The sequence below is a fragment of the Chelonia mydas genome, chromosome 3, assembly GCF_015237465.2.
Source record: "Chelonia mydas isolate rCheMyd1 chromosome 3, rCheMyd1.pri.v2, whole genome shotgun sequence".
Taxonomy (NCBI): Eukaryota; Metazoa; Chordata; order Testudines; family Cheloniidae; genus Chelonia; species Chelonia mydas.
The window spans coordinates 200556710-200574171 of NC_057851.1; the positions used below are offsets into that span (position 1 = coordinate 200556710).

The 17462-nt window shown below is 58.1% G+C and overlaps 1 protein-coding gene across 5 annotated transcripts in view; it reads right to left on the reverse strand.

The window, feature by feature from the left end:
• LOC102937636 (cullin-9) overlaps window positions 1–17462 on the reverse strand; it is an 85727-nt gene that overhangs the window by 29618 nt on the left and 38647 nt on the right. For 4 of the 5 annotated variants that reach the window (XM_037896268.2, XM_037896267.2, XM_037896266.2 and 1 more), the window contains exons 22-34: window positions 17052–17167; window positions 15782–15964; window positions 15156–15313; window positions 14619–14832; window positions 14157–14328; window positions 13488–13636; window positions 12730–12847; window positions 12094–12290; window positions 11755–12014; window positions 11308–11671; window positions 10867–11007; window positions 4292–4456; window positions 4034–4197 (exon numbers count right to left, since the gene is read on the reverse strand). In XM_037896268.2, coding sequence (XP_037752196.1) covers window positions 4034–4197; window positions 4292–4456; window positions 10867–11007; window positions 11308–11671; window positions 11755–12014; window positions 12094–12290; window positions 12730–12847; window positions 13488–13636; window positions 14157–14328; window positions 14619–14832; window positions 15156–15313; window positions 15782–15964; window positions 17052–17167 — 2401 coding nt within the window. Of the gene's footprint in view, window positions 1–4033; window positions 4198–4291; window positions 4457–7401; window positions 7517–10866; window positions 11008–11307; window positions 11672–11754; window positions 12015–12093; window positions 12291–12729; window positions 12848–13487; window positions 13637–14156; window positions 14329–14618; window positions 14833–15155; window positions 15314–15781; window positions 15965–17051; window positions 17168–17462 lie in introns of those variants that run through there. The other variant, XM_043544153.1, reaches the window with a different exon arrangement.

Genomic DNA, 17462 nt, shown 5'->3' on the forward strand with positions numbered 1-17462 from the left:
AGATGTCAGGGAAGTAGCAAGCAGCGAATGGAGGTTGGGAGGGGAAGGCAAGAAATCCAGCAATGAGACAGAAGTGGGAAAAAAAGGGGACCACCCTTTTTTGTAAGAATTGCTCAAAGGGCAACATCATTTGTGGGCCACCGCCTGCAGCACCTGCCTGCCGAAGGAAACCTCTGCTGAGGACAGAAAGTCCACCTTCTTGTGACTGATGAAGGTGCTGGCTGGCAAACAGGTGGCTGCTCTGCAGATCTTCCATGTGGAAGATCTCGTTCGTTCCACCCACGAGGCAGATAGAGCTCCCATGAAGTGTGCTGATACCCTCCAGAAACAGGTTTCTGATGCCTTGTCGGCCTCAACGATACAGAGCCGAAGCCGCCTAGCGATAGACGACTTGGAAATTGAGTCCTTGACATTTAGGCTGGAAGGACACAAACAGGGCACCTGACCTCATTGTGGATTCCATGCGCTCGATGTAGATGTCCACCACTTTCCTCAGCTCTGGGATATGCCACTCCTTTACCAGATCTTCCGGCTTCAGACAGAACTAAGATGGACAGCTGCTTGGGAACTACAGAAGGGAGAATTTACTTCATGAAGAAAGGACTCTAGTTCTTCGCACCACTTTGTTGCCTGCACAGACAATAACGCCAGCTCTGATACCCATCTAGCAGATGCGATAGCGATAAAAAAAAAGTAGATTTTTATGGACACTGAAATCAGGGGCTTGAAGGGATGATCTATTACAGCCTTCAAAACCTGCGGCAGATCCCATTTTGGGAAAACTGGCCTGACTGCTCTGAGGAACCTGGAGGTCTGGGGGTTCTCTGCCAAGGATCCCGCAGACCCCATAAAAAAGATGCTCCTAAAAGCAGAAACTTGGTGAGCTGTGGTGCTGGATTGAAGGCCCTTGTCTCGGCCTTCCTGGAGAATGTCCAAAACGGCTGAAATCTCCAGTTTCCTGAGGTCTGCCCCATGCTCTTGGCACCAGCCGCTGGACCTGGACCAGATGGAGGAGTACACCTTTTGAGTTGAGGCTCTCCTGGGTGCTAGCAAAGTCTGGATGACTCTGGCAGATCGACGGAGCATTGCTAAGGCCTTCCTTTCAATAACCAAGCTGTCAGCTGAAGCCAGGCTGAATCCGGAGGAAGGAATGGGCCTTGGGAGACCATATCTGAATGCAGAGGCGATAGCTTTGCCCACTTAGTCACAGTGGGTCTAGGAGTTGATGAGGGTCGTTCTGGCTATTGTTTGGAGCCCAGACCTTTTAACACCTTGTTGGTACAATAAGGCTGAAGCCCCAGAGACTATCTCACGGTGCTCCAGAAGTGAATGCTCAGCAGACACAGTATGCCAGGGAGTGCACTTCCCTCGGACATACCAGGCTCCCAACACAGGCATCAAGCTTCAAGGGCTGGACAAGTAGCATGTCCTCTGAATCCCTCAGGGGGCTCAGTTCCGGCCCTCAGTGTGGAACCACGGCAAAGCCACTAAAAGCTACCCACAGGCCAGGGGACTGGCAGGTTTATTTATCCGGGACGGGTTTTCTGAGCTCTCTGCAGTGGCTGCGAAGGAACTGAGGCAGCTGAGGGCTGCATGTGCTCAAGTAATGTTGGGTGTTGAATGCTCAATCCCACTGAAGAGAGTGTGCAGCCCAACGGACAATGTCTGAAAAGGGCTCTGTGGAGTCAAGGAAACCATTCTTGTAAGTGGGAACACACAGACTCTCAAAGAAAAGCTTTGCCCCCTGAACTGCGACGGAGCTAGAGCATGACTTCTAGAAGACACCCAATCATGATGGCACGATGCCAAGTGATGGAGAATCCAGCCCTTGGTCCCAAGGGTTAACTACCCACAAAAAAGGACACTTTTATCTCCCATTTAAATGTTTTGCTTTGAGCGTCAACGTCCAGCCACCGGATCTTGTGCTGCCTTCTGCTGAATTAAAGAGCCCGCTAGCATCAGAAATCGTCTCTGCAGGCAGGTACTTGTAGGATCTCTCTCTCCTCCCCTAAACCCCTACACGCAGACTGAACTGCTTTTCTCTCTCACGGGGAGGCAGGTTTCCAGGCCTCAAATAGCTCTGGCAGCTCTTTTGTCAACCTCCTTTTAAAGTGTGGACACCAGAAATGGACAACGAACAGCTTCCAGGAATGGTCTCCGATGCACCCTAGTCACATGTGACGCCACCTCCCTATTCCTCCTCCATGTTCCCATTTATACATGGAAGGACCCACAGACTTTTTGCCACAGCATCACACTAGGGTTGTATACGGTTGATTTCCTCCATGACCCTCAAGTCCTTTCCAGACTCGCTGCTTTCCAGAAGACAGTCCCCCAATGCTCTATGGGGATCTACTATTCTTTGTTCCTGGACGTAGGGCCCAGAATTAAACAGTAGGGGGGTCTATTGTGGACTTCTTGTCCCTGCAAGAAAATCAGTCCTGAAACCTGGAGTTTTCCTTATTTGCCCCTACAGCAAACACACCAAAACTACCTCAAAAAGGCCAGAGAGGGCGAGTGAGTCAGAATCAAGAAACACTGAACTCCCAAAACATACCCACGCCACACACTAGTTCTATCGCTGTGCTAACACAGTTTACACTGAAGCTAGCTCCTAATTAAGGCGCAAACATAAGAAGTGTCCGAGTAGGAAGTTGAGAAACCAGAGGAAGTTTCAACTTGCTGGTCTGGTGTGGGAAGGAACAAGGGAGGCAGGGACATAGCTTACCAAGGAGCGCTCCACAGCTCCAGGCAAAGGCCACATGGTCCCCAAAGGTCAAAGCTCTCCAGAGGGCTCCGTGCTTTCGGTGGTGCACAGAGCAGGGATCTGCACTGATAGTACTGGAAGGAGAACACCCATCGCCCCTGTGCCTACTAGTGCCGACGATTTCCAGGCTCTGCGGATTGGTTTCCCATTTGGAGCAGAAATGGGTGAGGTAGAGTCGGGCACTTTCTTTGTGTAATTTGTGATGAACACAGAGCTTTGGATGGGGTGGTGAAAAAATGGCGTGAACAACTCTACCCTGCAGAACCTCAAAGCACTGCCCTGTCCACAGAGGCAGCTCTCTGGGGCCTGTGTTGCTCACAAGTCTCACTGTCTCCTCGTCCGCCCTCAGCACTCTGCCTTGCAAACCCCTTGCCCGAGGCTGCTCGCTTGAGATCGCATGGCCTGGACAGGTGATCCTCAGCACTTCTGCTATCAGACAGGGTGCTTTAACCCCTCAGCAACCTTCACAGGTGCCATTACTACACGGCACCTTTCGCTCTTCCCATGGGAAGTTTCATCCTCTCTGCTCAGATGTCAATGACCCCCCTATTGTATAAGCCACTTGCACCCACTGCCATAACACTGCTCTCTTGATCATTCAGAAGGACAAGCAAGCACAGAATTCGGGTGATCTGGAGCAAGTCACTTGAACAGAACAGTGGCAGAGCTGAGCATCTCCTGTGCTCCAGCATGCAGCCCAGGCCATGTCCCAGTTGTAGTGGTGAAGTGGGCAACTGTCCACTGAAAAACAGACCAAGACCCACCAACTTATATCACGTACAGCACTGCAGAGCCATCGGGGGGGATTTCATTCTGGCCATTGAGGACCTAGGATCAGCAAACCGGCTCCGCAAAGCCCATGAACCAGAGCAGCTCAGCCATCCAACAGGGTAACAAGACAACAGCACAGAAGCTCATCTCCTTGAAGCCAAGCCAGGACCAGAAAAAACAGAAACTCAAGGAATTAATGGAGGATCAGTCTATCAACAGCTACCAGCCAGGATGGGCAGGAATGGTGTCTCTAGCTGCTGTTTGCCAGAAGCCGGGAACGGGCGACAGGGGATGGATCACTTGAGGGTTCCCTGTTCTGTTCATTCCCTCTGGGGCACCTGGCATTGGCCACTGTCGGAAGACAGGACATTGGGCTAGATGGACCTTTGGTCTGACCCAGTGTGGCTGTTCTTATGTTCTTAAGTGCCCCAGAAACCTGCCTGGATCCCTCCCCTCTCCTCCTGGCCCAGCCGCCAAATGGGGAAAGATACTCACTGTAGACAGCCCTCGTTTTTCTCTATCTGAGCCTGGCAGCTTGGGCAACGCTTAGAGATGAGTTTGGCCAGGTGTTTGCTCTGGGCTTCCACCGTCATCCCTTCATAGTACCCTCCGTCATCCATCCACTGGGACATGTGGCTGCAGCTGGCCGGGTAATGAGCCTGCAAGGGACAGAACATGAGTCATGGGGGAGCGGGAAGGCAGTAGCGAGCCAGCATGAAGACGGGCCCACGGCCAAGCAAACCTCAGCCATACCTCCGGGAAGTTGCAGTTGAAGCAGGATATCCAGCAGCACTTGGAGCAGGCCTCTCCGCAGCCGAGTCCCTCCTTACAAAGGACCTGATCGCAGCCCTGGGGGTTAGTGCACCAGGTCAAGTTGGAGCAGCACTCCACGTAGCCTCGCAGAAGAGCTTTCTCGTACTGCAGAGAGAGAAACGAGGGCAGAGGTGCAGGAGGAGGAAGGATTATCTTGTGGTTAAGGCACTGGACTAGGACTCACAAGCTGTGGGTTCAATTCCCACCCCTGCCACCAACTCACTGCATGACCGTGGGCACATCACATCCCTCCTCTGCGGCTTAGCCCCCAGCCGTGAAATAGGGACAATGATGCTTCCTTTCTCCCACCCTGCATCTGTCATGTCTGTTTAGATTGTCGTAAGCTCGCCGGGACATCCCTGACTCGCACTAGGCCTAGCACAAAGGGACCCAATTTTGGCTGACACTACCGTCATACAAATAGAAAGCAACAAGCTTCCTGGCAAAGGCCCTAGGACTGCTGGTGGGGCAGCCATGGAGCACACGGCAGTTCTGCTCTCATTCTGCCTTGATGGGTAGGTTTCTCTGGAGTAAGGGCCGTGCAAAATACCCACCATGGTGCGGACTAGGTTCACAAGGGTGGGACACAATATAGCCCCGAGGGATCTTGCAATATTCACACACTTACTGCAGATACAGGAGGAGGATTAAGCAGAACAGAGACACTGCCTGAGAGTCAGGTGTAGAGGAAAGGGCAGCCAGGGCCGAGTGGAGGATGGAGCGTAATAAAGGCTTCAGCATAATTCAACAGGCACGTCAAACCAGGCGAAGATCCCCAAAGAGCCCCGAAGGGCTGGCTGGCTCAGGGGAAAGTGCCATGGGTTTCCCCTCTAGGGCAGCCCAGTGCAGAAGGAACAGGCTGTGGCCATTAGTTAGTGCCTATGCGAAACGTCGCCAAAACCGTCTGCCCAGCTGATGCAGCCTGGCCATCTGAGCAGAGGAGCCACGGGTTGAATGAGCCACTCTCGCGGCTAGGAAGAGGCGCACTGGTGAAGAGCAGAGCGTGCGGAAAACCTGCCATGTCGCTGGCCACGGTGGACAGCTTCTGAGACCAGAAGACTTGATTCCTTAGAGCTTTCAAGCCATCACCTCTCCCCAGCACCAAACACGCTGGAGTTTTTAAACGATGCCATCCTGGAGAGAAGCTGTCTGTCTCGAGAACAGGGATGGTCCTGTCAAATCCTCTCAGTGAAAGAAAAATGGAGCTGGCAAACTGGAGAGGGGAATGGGCGACGGCTGAGGGGCTCAGTGAGCTTCTGACTTTGCACAGGAGGCAGAGCAGGGTCCACCACAGAGAGGACAGTTGCAGGGATGCACAGAGAACACAACCCAAAGCACCAAGAAACAGGATATATGAAACAGACATTCAGCAGCAGCCACTCTTTACCCATCGGCGCCATAGGCTACGGACGGGACAGACCCATCTGCCCGGGGGGGGTTGGCTCAATGTCCAGGCAGAGTGAGGCAGACAGGAATCTAGATACAAAGGCAGAAAGCAAGTGGCACTTACTGCTGGACAGCGTTCTACTTCTGCAAACACGGAGAGACCCTCTTGTGTGTCAGAAGCTGAATGGCTTCTGTTTGACACACCTAGAACGAACAAAGTCCCTGCAGGAATGTTATTTCCCTTACAGTAACGGTGGCTCTTTCAGATGAACAGAGTACGTCAGCCAGCAATGTTCGCTGCGGCCAGGCCTACACCCTAAGGACCTCACGTCCCCTCACCCCAGGGCATAAAGAGATAAGCTGGTCCTTGGTTCCTTCACCAATACAGAATCCTAGAGGGGTGCAACTCAGTTCAGGAGAGAGTCTATTTCCTGCTTTAGACAGTCTCTTGAAAGAGCACTGGTAGAAAAAGGTGGTGACCCTGTTGGTACTGGTTGAATGTCCAGGGATCTATGCATGTCTTGGAACACATCGATACCAAGCAAAGGGGAGTCAGGCATCTCTGTTGCCACAAGGTCTCATGAAAATCTAAACTTGCGTAGTACCCAAGTGGTTGGTACCAAGACAGCAGCCTGGGCAGATGTTACTGTGGGACAGGAAGCTGACAGTGCCGTAAGTTTTATGAGCTCCAAGGAGTGTCTGCTAGATGACAGTCTGGCCTACGGTGGTACCAACGGCTTGGCTGATTCTACTGGTACCAACTTAGAGTAGTCTTCTTGTCACCTCAAACGCCAGTGGTACTGATCATCTCCCAGAGCTGGGACCCTTACATTCTTTGGGTTTAACGGTGCTCACAGTACCTGAGAAAACTGCAGCCTTGTGGGTACAGAGTTGGGAACCAGTGGGTGCTGAAGCAGTTGTCTTGATCGGTGATCAGGGTTTCTTTGAGATAGATTCCCTACCGGGGGAACCCAAGCTCTGTTTCCTAGTGTCTCTTTGAGAGGATTCTTGAGTTCCTCTTAGAAGCTCTTGAGAAGCGTGGTACTGATGTGGTTGAGACTTGCTTGGAGACTGGTGCATGGGGGGTGGTCCAGTGGCCTGGGTCAGAAGCCAGATGGAGGCGCAATTTAATCTCCTGGTTCTTTCTGTCTCAATTTTACAGCCAGGCAAAAATTACATTTGGGCGGGGGGGGTGACTCCCCACGGCAACAGACACACCAGGAGTGCCCGCCGCTCACTGGGAGAGCATCCTGGCATGAAAGGCAACGTTTAAAACCCGGAGAGCCGGACATACCTCCCAGCACTCCAAAGTTCCCCTCAGGGAAAAAACCGAAAGGACAACGGGCCTTACAATAAATCTTGCGGGTTGTGTAACGATTTAACTACTGTAGCTAACTAAGCTAAGTAAAGCTAGGAGAAAAAACAAAACTAAAAAGTACAGTTGTGCTCAGCTCCACTGGGATGCTGCCGAGGCTCAGTCTCGGCTGAGAAGAAACTGAGGGCGGGTCGCCCGTGGAGCTCTATGTAGTCATGGCACAGAGCACGAGGCAGAGTAGAGTGCATGTGCAGACCCAATGGGCACGGCTACCTAAAGCGGGGATCTCCAATCTAAGGAGCACAGGACGCGCGCCCATCTGAAGCGGCGCACCCATTGGGACACTACTCAAGAAGAAGGTATAGCTGCTTGGAGAGCCCCAGTGCCAAAGGACGTCAGCTGAGGAATCTTGGACCAAGGGGAAATGTCTCAGGAATGTGTAGATGGAACTCCATGTAGCTCATCTGCAAATAGCAAGGGGCACCTCTTGAGGTGATGCTGCTGAGGCTGCTTGCGACCCTGCAGAGGGAGTCCTTACACCCACGTGGAGCCCTTACTCCCAGCTGTGCCATCTGATAACAGGATACAGCCAGAGATCCACTTCGATATTCTCTGAGAGGATACAGCTCGTACTCATGTCCTCATACTCATTCTGCTATCGCAGCAGTAAGTCTAGGTGGCTTTCTGTTCCGGTCTGTTCTCAGAAGGTACAATGCCAGGGCTCATCTCATGTCAAGCAAACAAAGTCTCCTTTTCTTGCTAGATGCATGCGGCTTTGGGAAAGACACAGGTAAGTGAACTGACAGGTTTATATGAAATTTTGGTGTAGTTGGAGTGAGATTTTGTCCTTATAGACTATTGTTTAAGGTGGGTGTACCTCAGGGGAAAACCCTGCACCTCCATGTTCATCCTTATAATATGATTGTGTGATATCCAGTGCAAAGTTTGTCATGTCGGGTGTCTTCAGAAGGCTCACGATGCACTGAGCATTGTTGTTATAGTAATGTTATAGGTTGTAATTTCATGTATATAGTTATGAGGCAGAAAACGTGTCCTCATGGCTTAAAACAAGTCCAGGCAAAAACTCTCCAAGAGCAGAGGGGCAGTTCACGCCTCATCATGGCACGTATGGGACAAACCCAGCCCAGCCTCACAGGAACAAAGGACACTGGCCTAGGCAGCAACAAAGGATCTGCTGGACTCTCAAGTGAGACACCCTCCTTCCCTTAGTCAGTTTGGGACTACGATGAGGTAATGCTCACCTGACTCTCGGGAGGGGGGTGCAAAGCCAAGAGGGAAGAAAGGACATGATAAAAGGGAGAGATGTTTGCAATGTTCTCTCTCTCTTCCACCTACATCTACACACAACACAACAAGCGAATGAAGCGCTGATCAAAGGGGAGGGCCTGGCTGAATGGCAACCAGCCAGCCTGTGATGAGAAGCATCTAAGTTTTAAGGACATTGAAAGTATTAAGTTCAGCTTAGAATGCGTTTTGCTTTTATTTCATTTGACCAAATCTGACTTGTTATGCTTTAACTTATAATCCCGTAAAATCTATCTTTTGTAGTTAATACATTTGTTTGTTTAGTCTACCTGAAGCAGTGCATTTGGTTTGAAGCGTGTCAGAGACTCCCCTTGGGATAACAAGTCTAGTACATATCAGTTTCTTTGTTAAATTGACGAACTCATATAAGTTTGCAGTGTCCAGCAGGGATAACTGGACACTGCAAGATGGAGGTTCCTAGGGTTGTGTCAGGGACCGGAGATATTGGCTAGTGTCATTCGGTTGCACAATCCAAGCAGTGGCTGGCCGAAAGTGATCACTCACGTAACTGGGAGCAGCTTACATGCTAGAGGCTTGCATGAACAGTCCAGGAGTGGGGGTTCTCACAGCAGAGCAGGGTAAGGCTGTCTCCCAGAGTCGAGGATTGGAGTGACCTCGCAGCTCACCAGTCCAGGGACGTCACAGTGGGTTCTGATGGCAGGAATGGAACTCCTCTGCATACATTCTAAGGCTCTATCCACCAATTAAGAGACGGAAGCACTCATGCAGGTACACATGCCCAGGAAATGTCAGTTTGGGGGATATACTATATGAAACCAGGTTTGCAGACATCTCAAGTAAAGCATTGCATGTACGTGCATGAGGCCATGCGTCCCAAGAGCTGCAGACTCTCACACACTGTTGTTTGCAGAGTGGACGCGAGACTCTCAGCTGTAGAGACTATACTCATTGGAAGATAAGCCATGGCAGACGTGTTAGCAAGGCCCATCCCCATGAAATGTATTCTCTTTCGAGGCTGTAAAATTGATTTTTCTATGTCCAGTTTTGGACCTAGACCAGAGAACAGACATCTGATGACAAGAAGGCTGTTCTGGATGCGTGACCTCAATCTTCCTGGAATAGCCAATCATCCAGGTAAGGAAATATCTGAATTCCAAGATGGCATGGATGGGCCACAACTATCTTCATGAGCTTTGTGAATCCCCACGGGGCTGAGGCTAGACCAAGTGCAGGACTGTATACTGGCAGTGCGTACTGTGTACCATGAATTGAAAAAAGCTTCCTGAGGTCCAGCTGTATTGCCACATGAAAGATGGTATGCTGCCCTCAACATGCAGGATACCTCTCTCCAGGCAAGGGATAACAGAAGGGTGGTCATCCTGAACTTCGTTTTCTTGACAACATTTCTTTGAACATTCTTAAGTCCTGAATGGGTCACAGACCGGCTCTCTTTTTGGGAATCCAGAAGTAGCAGGAATAGAAACCTCTCCCTCCGTGCAAATAAGGAACTTCCTCTCTTGCTCCCAATCATAACAAGGACAGTACTCACTCCCGGAGAGAAAGTCAGCATGGAGAGAAACATCTGGGCACCAGTCAGGCCACCAACAGTTGCTGCCCAGATGTCAAAGGAAATCCAAGCAAGAAATGCCTCCCAAAGGGCTGAGTTAGCAGATCCCAAGTCTCCCCCAGCTAAGACTCAAACAGCAGTACCTTAGTCACCCCTCTCTGCTCCAGGCCCAGCGACCCTTGCCTCCAGGAGCTCTCCACCAGGAACTCCCACAGAAATTGTGCAAAAACTAAAATAGCTCTCCACAAATCTAGCCATGCCATACTTCCTTGGACAACAGGGACGCAGGCGGGTGTTTGATAATTCTGTAGATGGGGAAGGGGTTCCCACCAGGCCACCAGTCATTTCTGGAAGAGGAAGGAAAGCCCAGTTCTGAAAAGATGTTAATGTTGAGAAAAGCCTTCCACTGGGAGCCTGACCTCGACTCCTCCCTCTTTGCCACCTTGGTATCTCCTGCTGAGGGCTTCGTCCAAGGGTGGAATGGCTCTCCAAGGTGGGGGGAGGAAACTGGGCAGAGGGGGTGTCTGAGAACTGGGGGCTCATGTTCGTAACACAGGGACACTCTAGCCACATACTGTTTAGATTGGGGAAGAGGAGCTATTTTTGTTTCTGCACCGGGAGTGCCATCGTTCTCTCGTGGCTGGTTTCTGGTTTGGGTTGGAAGGGGATTAGATACACAGAGCAACAGGAACGGAGGCAGCGGGGTGCAAAGGGAGGGACGAGGGCAGGGAGGGGAGTGCGAAGTGTGAGAGATAAGGCAGGGGAACAAAACAGCCAGTCGGCACAGGGGAGGATTCATTCATTCAAAGGCACCAGGTTTCTCCTGGGTAGCTCTCAGCCCCACCACTCTCCAAAACAGGAAGAGGGAAAGGCGGTGGCCTAGAAACAAAGCATGTTCCCTAACACACCCGCTCAGGGTGGACTACACATGGCCCCACGTCCGTCAGTGACCTCACCCACCTTGGCAATGACCTCCTGGGAGGAGATGATGGAGCGGATGAAGTCCGTGGTGGGCTGTGCAGGGCAGTCAGGGATGGGACAGGTGCAGTTCTGAACCAAGTTCTGCTCGATGCAAGTCGTCAGGTATTTATTCCAGCAGGACTGGGGAGGGGGAACAAGATCAGATCTAGAGAATGCACAGACCCTCCTGATGAGCCTCCTCCTTTTGTCAGGGGCCGTCTCCCAGCTCCAGACAAACTCAGGAATTTGCCTTGCAGGTGGAGTGGCACCAGGATCATGCCACACCTGAAAACAGGGAGCGAGCCCAGGAACACGAGGAAGCCAGGGAAAGAGGGGTGATGTTGTGCCCCCGGGACCCTCCCCTGACAGCTGCGTCCCCCCTCCTGGGAGCAGGGTCCTCCCCTCATGGTCACAGACGCTGCCAGCCCCCAGGCCCCTCACCTTGCAGCAGTAGTGTATGCAGCAGAGGGTGGGAGGGCTGTCGTCCGGGCACAGCTGGCTCACGCACACCGGACAGTGGGTGATGGGGCTCGGGGGTGGCTGGGGATTCTGCACTTGCAGCCCTGAGGAAATCAGCAGCAGTTCGGGGTCCTCGGTGTAGCGCTGGATTAGCAGGTCCACGTTCCACTTGCAGTGAATGAGCAGGTGCTGGGCTCTATCGGCTGAGACACTCAGGGTGTCCAGGACCTGCTGCACCGTCTGGTTCATGAGCGCCTGCACCTCCTCCTGACTCATGGTGCGCCCCATAGGCAGCAGCAGGGTCTCCATCAGGACCGCCTCTGGGCCGACTCCACGGGCATCCAGCCTGGCAGAGAGCAAACGCCCGTCACCCATCTGGAGAGCTCCCGGTGATGGCCCCCTCCAGCCCCACCTGAGACTCTCCCCTACCTGAATGGGGAGAACTTGCTGCCCTTGTCCTGCCCCCTCCGGCACTCTGTGCTCCGGAAAACAATCTGGGCCTGGCCCCGGTGAGGTGTCGTGGGCTCCGCGGAGACGTACGCCAGCAGCTGGGGGTTCTCCTCCTGGCGCCGCAGGTAGCCCTGGCTCAGCAGGTGCAGGATGCAGGACAGCACGTCCGTGCTGCTGCAGCAAAAGCTGAGGAACTGCAGGGCGGGGCCGGACTCCCATTGCTGACAGGCGTCGATCACCTGGGGGGGAGAGGGCTGAGTTACCCCGACGCTGCCCGGGCACGGAGCCGCGCGGCCGCTCCCCTGCCAGGACCCGTACCCTGAACACCAGGTTATCGATGTGCAGCTCCTTCTCCCCTTTCAGGATCTGGATGATGAGGCAGCAGATGATGTTCCTTTTCCTCTCCAGGGTGCTTCCCTCGTCATCCTCCACGTTCAGGTACGTCTGCTGCGGGAGCAGCCACAGGCGCTGGCCAGCCGCCCGCGCCAGGGCCGCCTCGTTCAGCCGCAGGACGCCTGGGACCGACACAGCCGCGCTCAGCCACGCCCAGGGAGCGGCTCCTCCAGCCCCTCCCATGTCCCCCCCCAGCCCTGCTTGGGGACCAGCCCCAGCCCCTTCCATCTACCCCCCTGGACCTGCTTGGGGACCAACCCCCGGCCCTTCTTGGGGACCATCCCCAACCCCCCCACCCCACACACAGACACCAGCCCAGTTCTCCCCTCCCCCCAGCCAGCCCTGCTTGGGGACTGGCCACTCCAGATACAAACCCCCTTCCGGCTCACAGACAAACCCCCGCTCCCTGGCATCTGCTCTGGGACCAGCCCTGCCCGGCCAACCCTCCATACCCCCCAACCAGGCCCAGCGTAGGGGCTCCATCCCCATCTGTGGTCCCCTTCTTCAGGAACCACCCAGGGACAAGGCTCAACTGCCCCTCCCCAGTTTCCCCATACGCACCCTCCTGAGGCAGGCTCTGGGTCAGGATCCCAGCCTCTCCCGTCAGAGGTTTCAGTGCATGGCTCAGCAGGACAGGAGACAGCCCTGTGGCCTGGGCCAGGGTCTCCACAGCAACTTCCTGCAGAGCAAAGGAGACAGGAAGTGAATACGCAGGGGCCGGGCCATGGTGATGGGGCAATAGCTCTGGGGGCCGGGACAGGGCAAGTTGGCCAGGTGTCTTGGGGCCACGGCTCAGGGGCTGGGGCAATGGGGTCGGAGGTCGCTGGGGGCCATGGTGATGGGGGGGAGGTGCCAGGGGCTGTGGGGGAGGGGCCGTGGCAATGGGGGGGGCATCAGAGACTGTGGCGATAGGGGGTTCGTGGGGGGGCACCAGCCAAGGGGCTGTGGTACCGCACTGGGGGACTGAGGGGCAAAGGGGAGAGAGAACAGCACCGATTCCTCTGGCACAAGCCACACGGGACACAGCGGCTGCTTTGCAGCGGCTCCTGGGTCACAGGGGGGCAGGGACCGGGCTGTGGAGAAAAAAGAGTCCAGGGGCTCGGGGGTCACTGCCGGGGGGTGGGGGGAGGGACAGAGGGAAGGGGGGTATCTGTGCAGGGGGGAGGACAGGGGGTCTCTGCCCCATATGGATGAGCTGGGGGGAAGTTCTCCCTCTGTTGCGAGGACAGGAGGGGTCTGTGGCCAGGTTGGGGGTTCCCACCCCCAGGGGGGAGCTGGGGGCAGCTCCAGGATGCTGGGGGAGGAGAGGGGGGTCCCACCTGGGCGCTGTTGAAGCCCAGCAGAATGTACATCTGCAGGGTGGAGACGTGCAGGGTGGTGCTGCCCGCGAACCGGAGCTCCGCGTGGCCCAGCCACGTCCACTGCAGCCGCCGCGGCTTCGTGTGCTCCAGGCCAAACCGGCTCTGACCTGCAAGAGACGCGGCCAGTCCCAGCAGAGCCACCAGAGGGCTGGGCCCCCGGGGTCCTCAGCCAGCCGGGGCTGTGCCCCCCTAGCCACACGCCCCTAGGCAGGGCTGCAGCTTACCCCACTGATTGCCAGCCTGCCCAACCCCAGCCACACGCCCCCAGGTGGGGCTGGAGCTCACCCCTTGGCTCGCCGGCCTGGCCTCCTTCCCAGCTGCACGCCCCCAGGCAGGGCTGGAGCTCACCCCATTGCTCGCCAGCCTGGCCCAGCACCAGCAGCTGCCCCAGGAGTCACGGCCACGGCCAGGGGTTTCACTGCTGCGTCTGACACCACCCCCCCACCACAACCTCCAGCCCAGTGCAGTGACCCTAGAGCCCTGGCCCCCATCCCCTGCGGAGCGACCCGAACAGCCCTGCCCCCCCCCCCCCCCCCCGGTGCTCTCCACCACCACCATGGGGCACAGTGACAGCCCCCCCAAGCCCCAGCTCGGCCTAGTCGGCCCCACCCCAGCACCCAGACTCACTGTTGGTGTAGAAGTCGGCAAACCGCGCCAAGTAGCCCCCAAGGGGCCGCGGGAAACATCTGCTGGGATCCTCCAGGTAGCAGAGCGGGGAGACGGTCCAGCAGCGCGGGGACAGGGCCAGCACCTTCACCTCCAGCTCCTCCTCCAGCGCGGCCGGCTCCTCCGCCATCGCCTGGGGACGGGAGCAGGGGTGTCAGGGACCAGGCTCCCGCCAGGGGCTCGTCTGCAGCACCCCCTGGGAACGGAGGGGGCACCGCGCAGACCCCACCCCACCCTGCTTGGGGGCCCACCGCATCCCCCGGCCCCTTGGGAACAGAGAGGGCACTGGGCAGACCCTGCCCCGCCAGGGCGTTTCACTGCTTCCCCCCGCCCCCCTGGGAAGGAAAGGGGCCCCGGGCAGACCCCGTCCCCCCTGGGAAGGGAGCGGGCCCCGGGCAGACCCCGCCCCGCCCGGGGGCTCACCGCGTCCTCCTGGCCCGCGTCCAGCTCCAGCAGGCGCTTGTCGAGCTGCTGCAGCTGGAAGAGGTGGAATTGCTGCTGCAGCTCCTCCGACTCGCTCAGACTCTTCAGCATCTGCTGGGGGAAGCGATTGGGGAAGCAGAGCCCGATCTGCTCCACGACGGCCCGTTCCAGCCACACGTTCCCCTGGGCCAGGAGCCGGTCGCCCAGGTAATACCTGCAACGGCCGCCGGCGTCAGGGCGGGGCCCAGAGCCCCCGACTGCCTCCCCACAAACCCACCCCGGCCCCTAGACCTGGAGCCACCCCCAATTCCCGTCCCGGAACCCCCCGGGACCCTCCCTGCCTTTGCTATGGCCTGGAGCAGGGCTCTGGGGCTGCTGATCGGAGTCTGGCGGGACTTTGGGGAGCCCACGGCCCGAGCCGAGCCAGAGCCCCCATGACAAGCCAGGCACCAGCACTCGCAGACGTGGCAGGCCCAAGACAGAGCCCAGGCCGGGCGTGGGGCCTAGCGCCCCACTCCCCCGGCTGGGGCCGCTCACCGGTAGAAGTGCTCGAAGGTGTTGGCGAGCTCCAGGCCGGAGAGGAAGAGGATGGGCTCCAGGCTCTGCTGTAGCCGGTGCAGCGACTCCACGTTGGCCGTGTCCCTCTGGCTCTCCTGGATCCGCTGGTCGATGTAGCGAGCAAACTGCTCACTCACCTGCAGGGGAGAGCGCCAGCTGCCAGGGGCCTTCTCGGGCCGGCTCCCCACGGCAGGGAGTCCCCATGGAGGCTCAGGGGACACTCACATGGAGAGGGGTGAGGGGGGGCTCCAGGGGAGGGAGCAGTCCTGCAGAGGGGGAGGGGCCACTCCCTAGGAGCTGGGGTCATTCCCAGGGGTCACCCCACCCGTGGAGACAGGGAGGCAGAATGGGGGAGGTGGGGCCGTGGGAGCTGCGTGTCTGGGCGGTGGGCAAGGGGGCGCGAGGGGCTCGCTCCCTCTCAGGGCCCAGGGCTGTTGGAGCAGGAGTGGACTAGACGGCCTCAACACAGCAAGGGTAAGCGGCAGAGACCCCCACGCACCTGGGCCCCCTCACTCCTGGCACCATGCCGACCAGCCTGGCAGCCCTGCTGGGCCCCAGGCTCGTCCCCCAGGGCCAGGCCAGCCCCACGGCAGCCCCCCACTCACGTGCATGGCCGTCAGGAAGGAGAGCTGCAGCAGGCCCCCGGAGAAGCCCTGCCGCAGGGCCAGCGTGAAGGCCGTCTGCTGCCCGAACAGCTCCTCCATGGCGCGGCGCAGGCCCAGGTAGAGACGGCAGTACCGCTCCACGAAGTCCGGCCCCTGCCACGACGACTCCAGGAACCGCTTCACCTGTGCGGGGCAGGCAGCCCACGGTTACAGGCCGGCGGGGAGGGCCCTGGGGGAGCCTTGGGGGGAGTACGGGCCGCGACGGGCGTGGGGAGGGACCCAAGGGGGTCCAGGCTGGGCTGAGCGCCGGGAGGGGACAGGCTGGGGTGTCTGTGGGGGGCAGGATGGGTGTGCGGGGGGGATGGGACATGACAGACACAGGGAGTGGCCCGGGGGGATGGGCTGACCAGCCACAGGGGGTAGAGGGTAGGCCGGGCATGGGGGCAGCCCCGAGGGTGGGGAGGGTCCCAGGGGGACAGGACGGGCCAGGCATGGGGCATCTAGTGTCCCACGGGCTTCATGGGCCTGGGGCAGGAGCCGCAGAGACAGGAGGTGGACGGGGCCCTGCTCCCCCCACGCAGGGTGGGGTGGGGGACGGGCAGCAGATACACACAGCACAATGCTCCCCCCACCCCTGCTGCTGCACCTCGCCCCCCACACCTCCTGCTGCACCAGCCCCCCTCCCCCGTCGCCCCCCCGCACACCAGCTGCTGCACCACGCCCCCTCCCCCGTCACCCCCCCAAACCTGCTGCTGCACCACGCCCCCTCCCGTCGCCCCCCCAAACCTCCTGCTGCACCAGCCCCCCTCCCTCGTCGCCCCCCAACCTCCTGCTGCACCACGCCCCCTCCCCCGTCACCCCCCGCACACCTGCTGCTGCACCAGCCCCCCTCCCTCATCGCCCCCCCGCACACCAGCTGCTGCACCACACCCCCCGTCGCCCCCCCTCACCTGCTGCTGCACCACGCCCCCTCCCCCGTCGCCCCCCCTCACCTGCTGCTGCACCACGCCCCCTCCCCCGTCGCCCCCCCCACCTGCTGCTGCACCACGCCCCCCATCGCCCCCCCACCTCCTGCTGCACCAGCCCCCCTCCCCCGTCGCCCCCCCGCACACCTGCTGCTGCACCACGCCCCCCATCGCCCCCCCACCTCCTGCTGCAGCAGCCCCCCTCCCCCGTCGCCCCCCCGCACACCTGCTGCTGCACCACACCCCCCGTCACCCCCCCACCTCCTGCTGCACCAGCCCCCCTCCCCCGTCGCCGCCCCCCACACCTGCTGCTGCACCACGCCCCTCCAGCACTGCGTAATCCCCGTAAGGCTGCTGGGCTTCTTCCCCGACACCTTGGCGGCCCCGGAGCTCGTCTCCTTGTTCTTCCCGTTCTTCCCATCTGCCAAGGGGGAGCCGACGTGAGGGCAACGCCCGGGGGGCAGGGCGGGGGCAGCGCCAGCACGAGCAGCCTCCCCCACCCCAAAGCTGCCTGTGGGGCGTGGGCTGGGCCCGACCCTCCCAGCGCTCCCACGGAGAGGGCAGCTCGCTGGCACTTGGCAGGGGTGGCTGGGAGCCCCCTGCCCACATGGGCCCGGCTCAGCCCCACATGGTCACCGAGTGTGTGTGTGTGCGGGGGCTGCAGGGGCCAAGCCTGGAGCTCAGGGCGCGTAGCAGCCAGCCAGTCCCGGGCACCC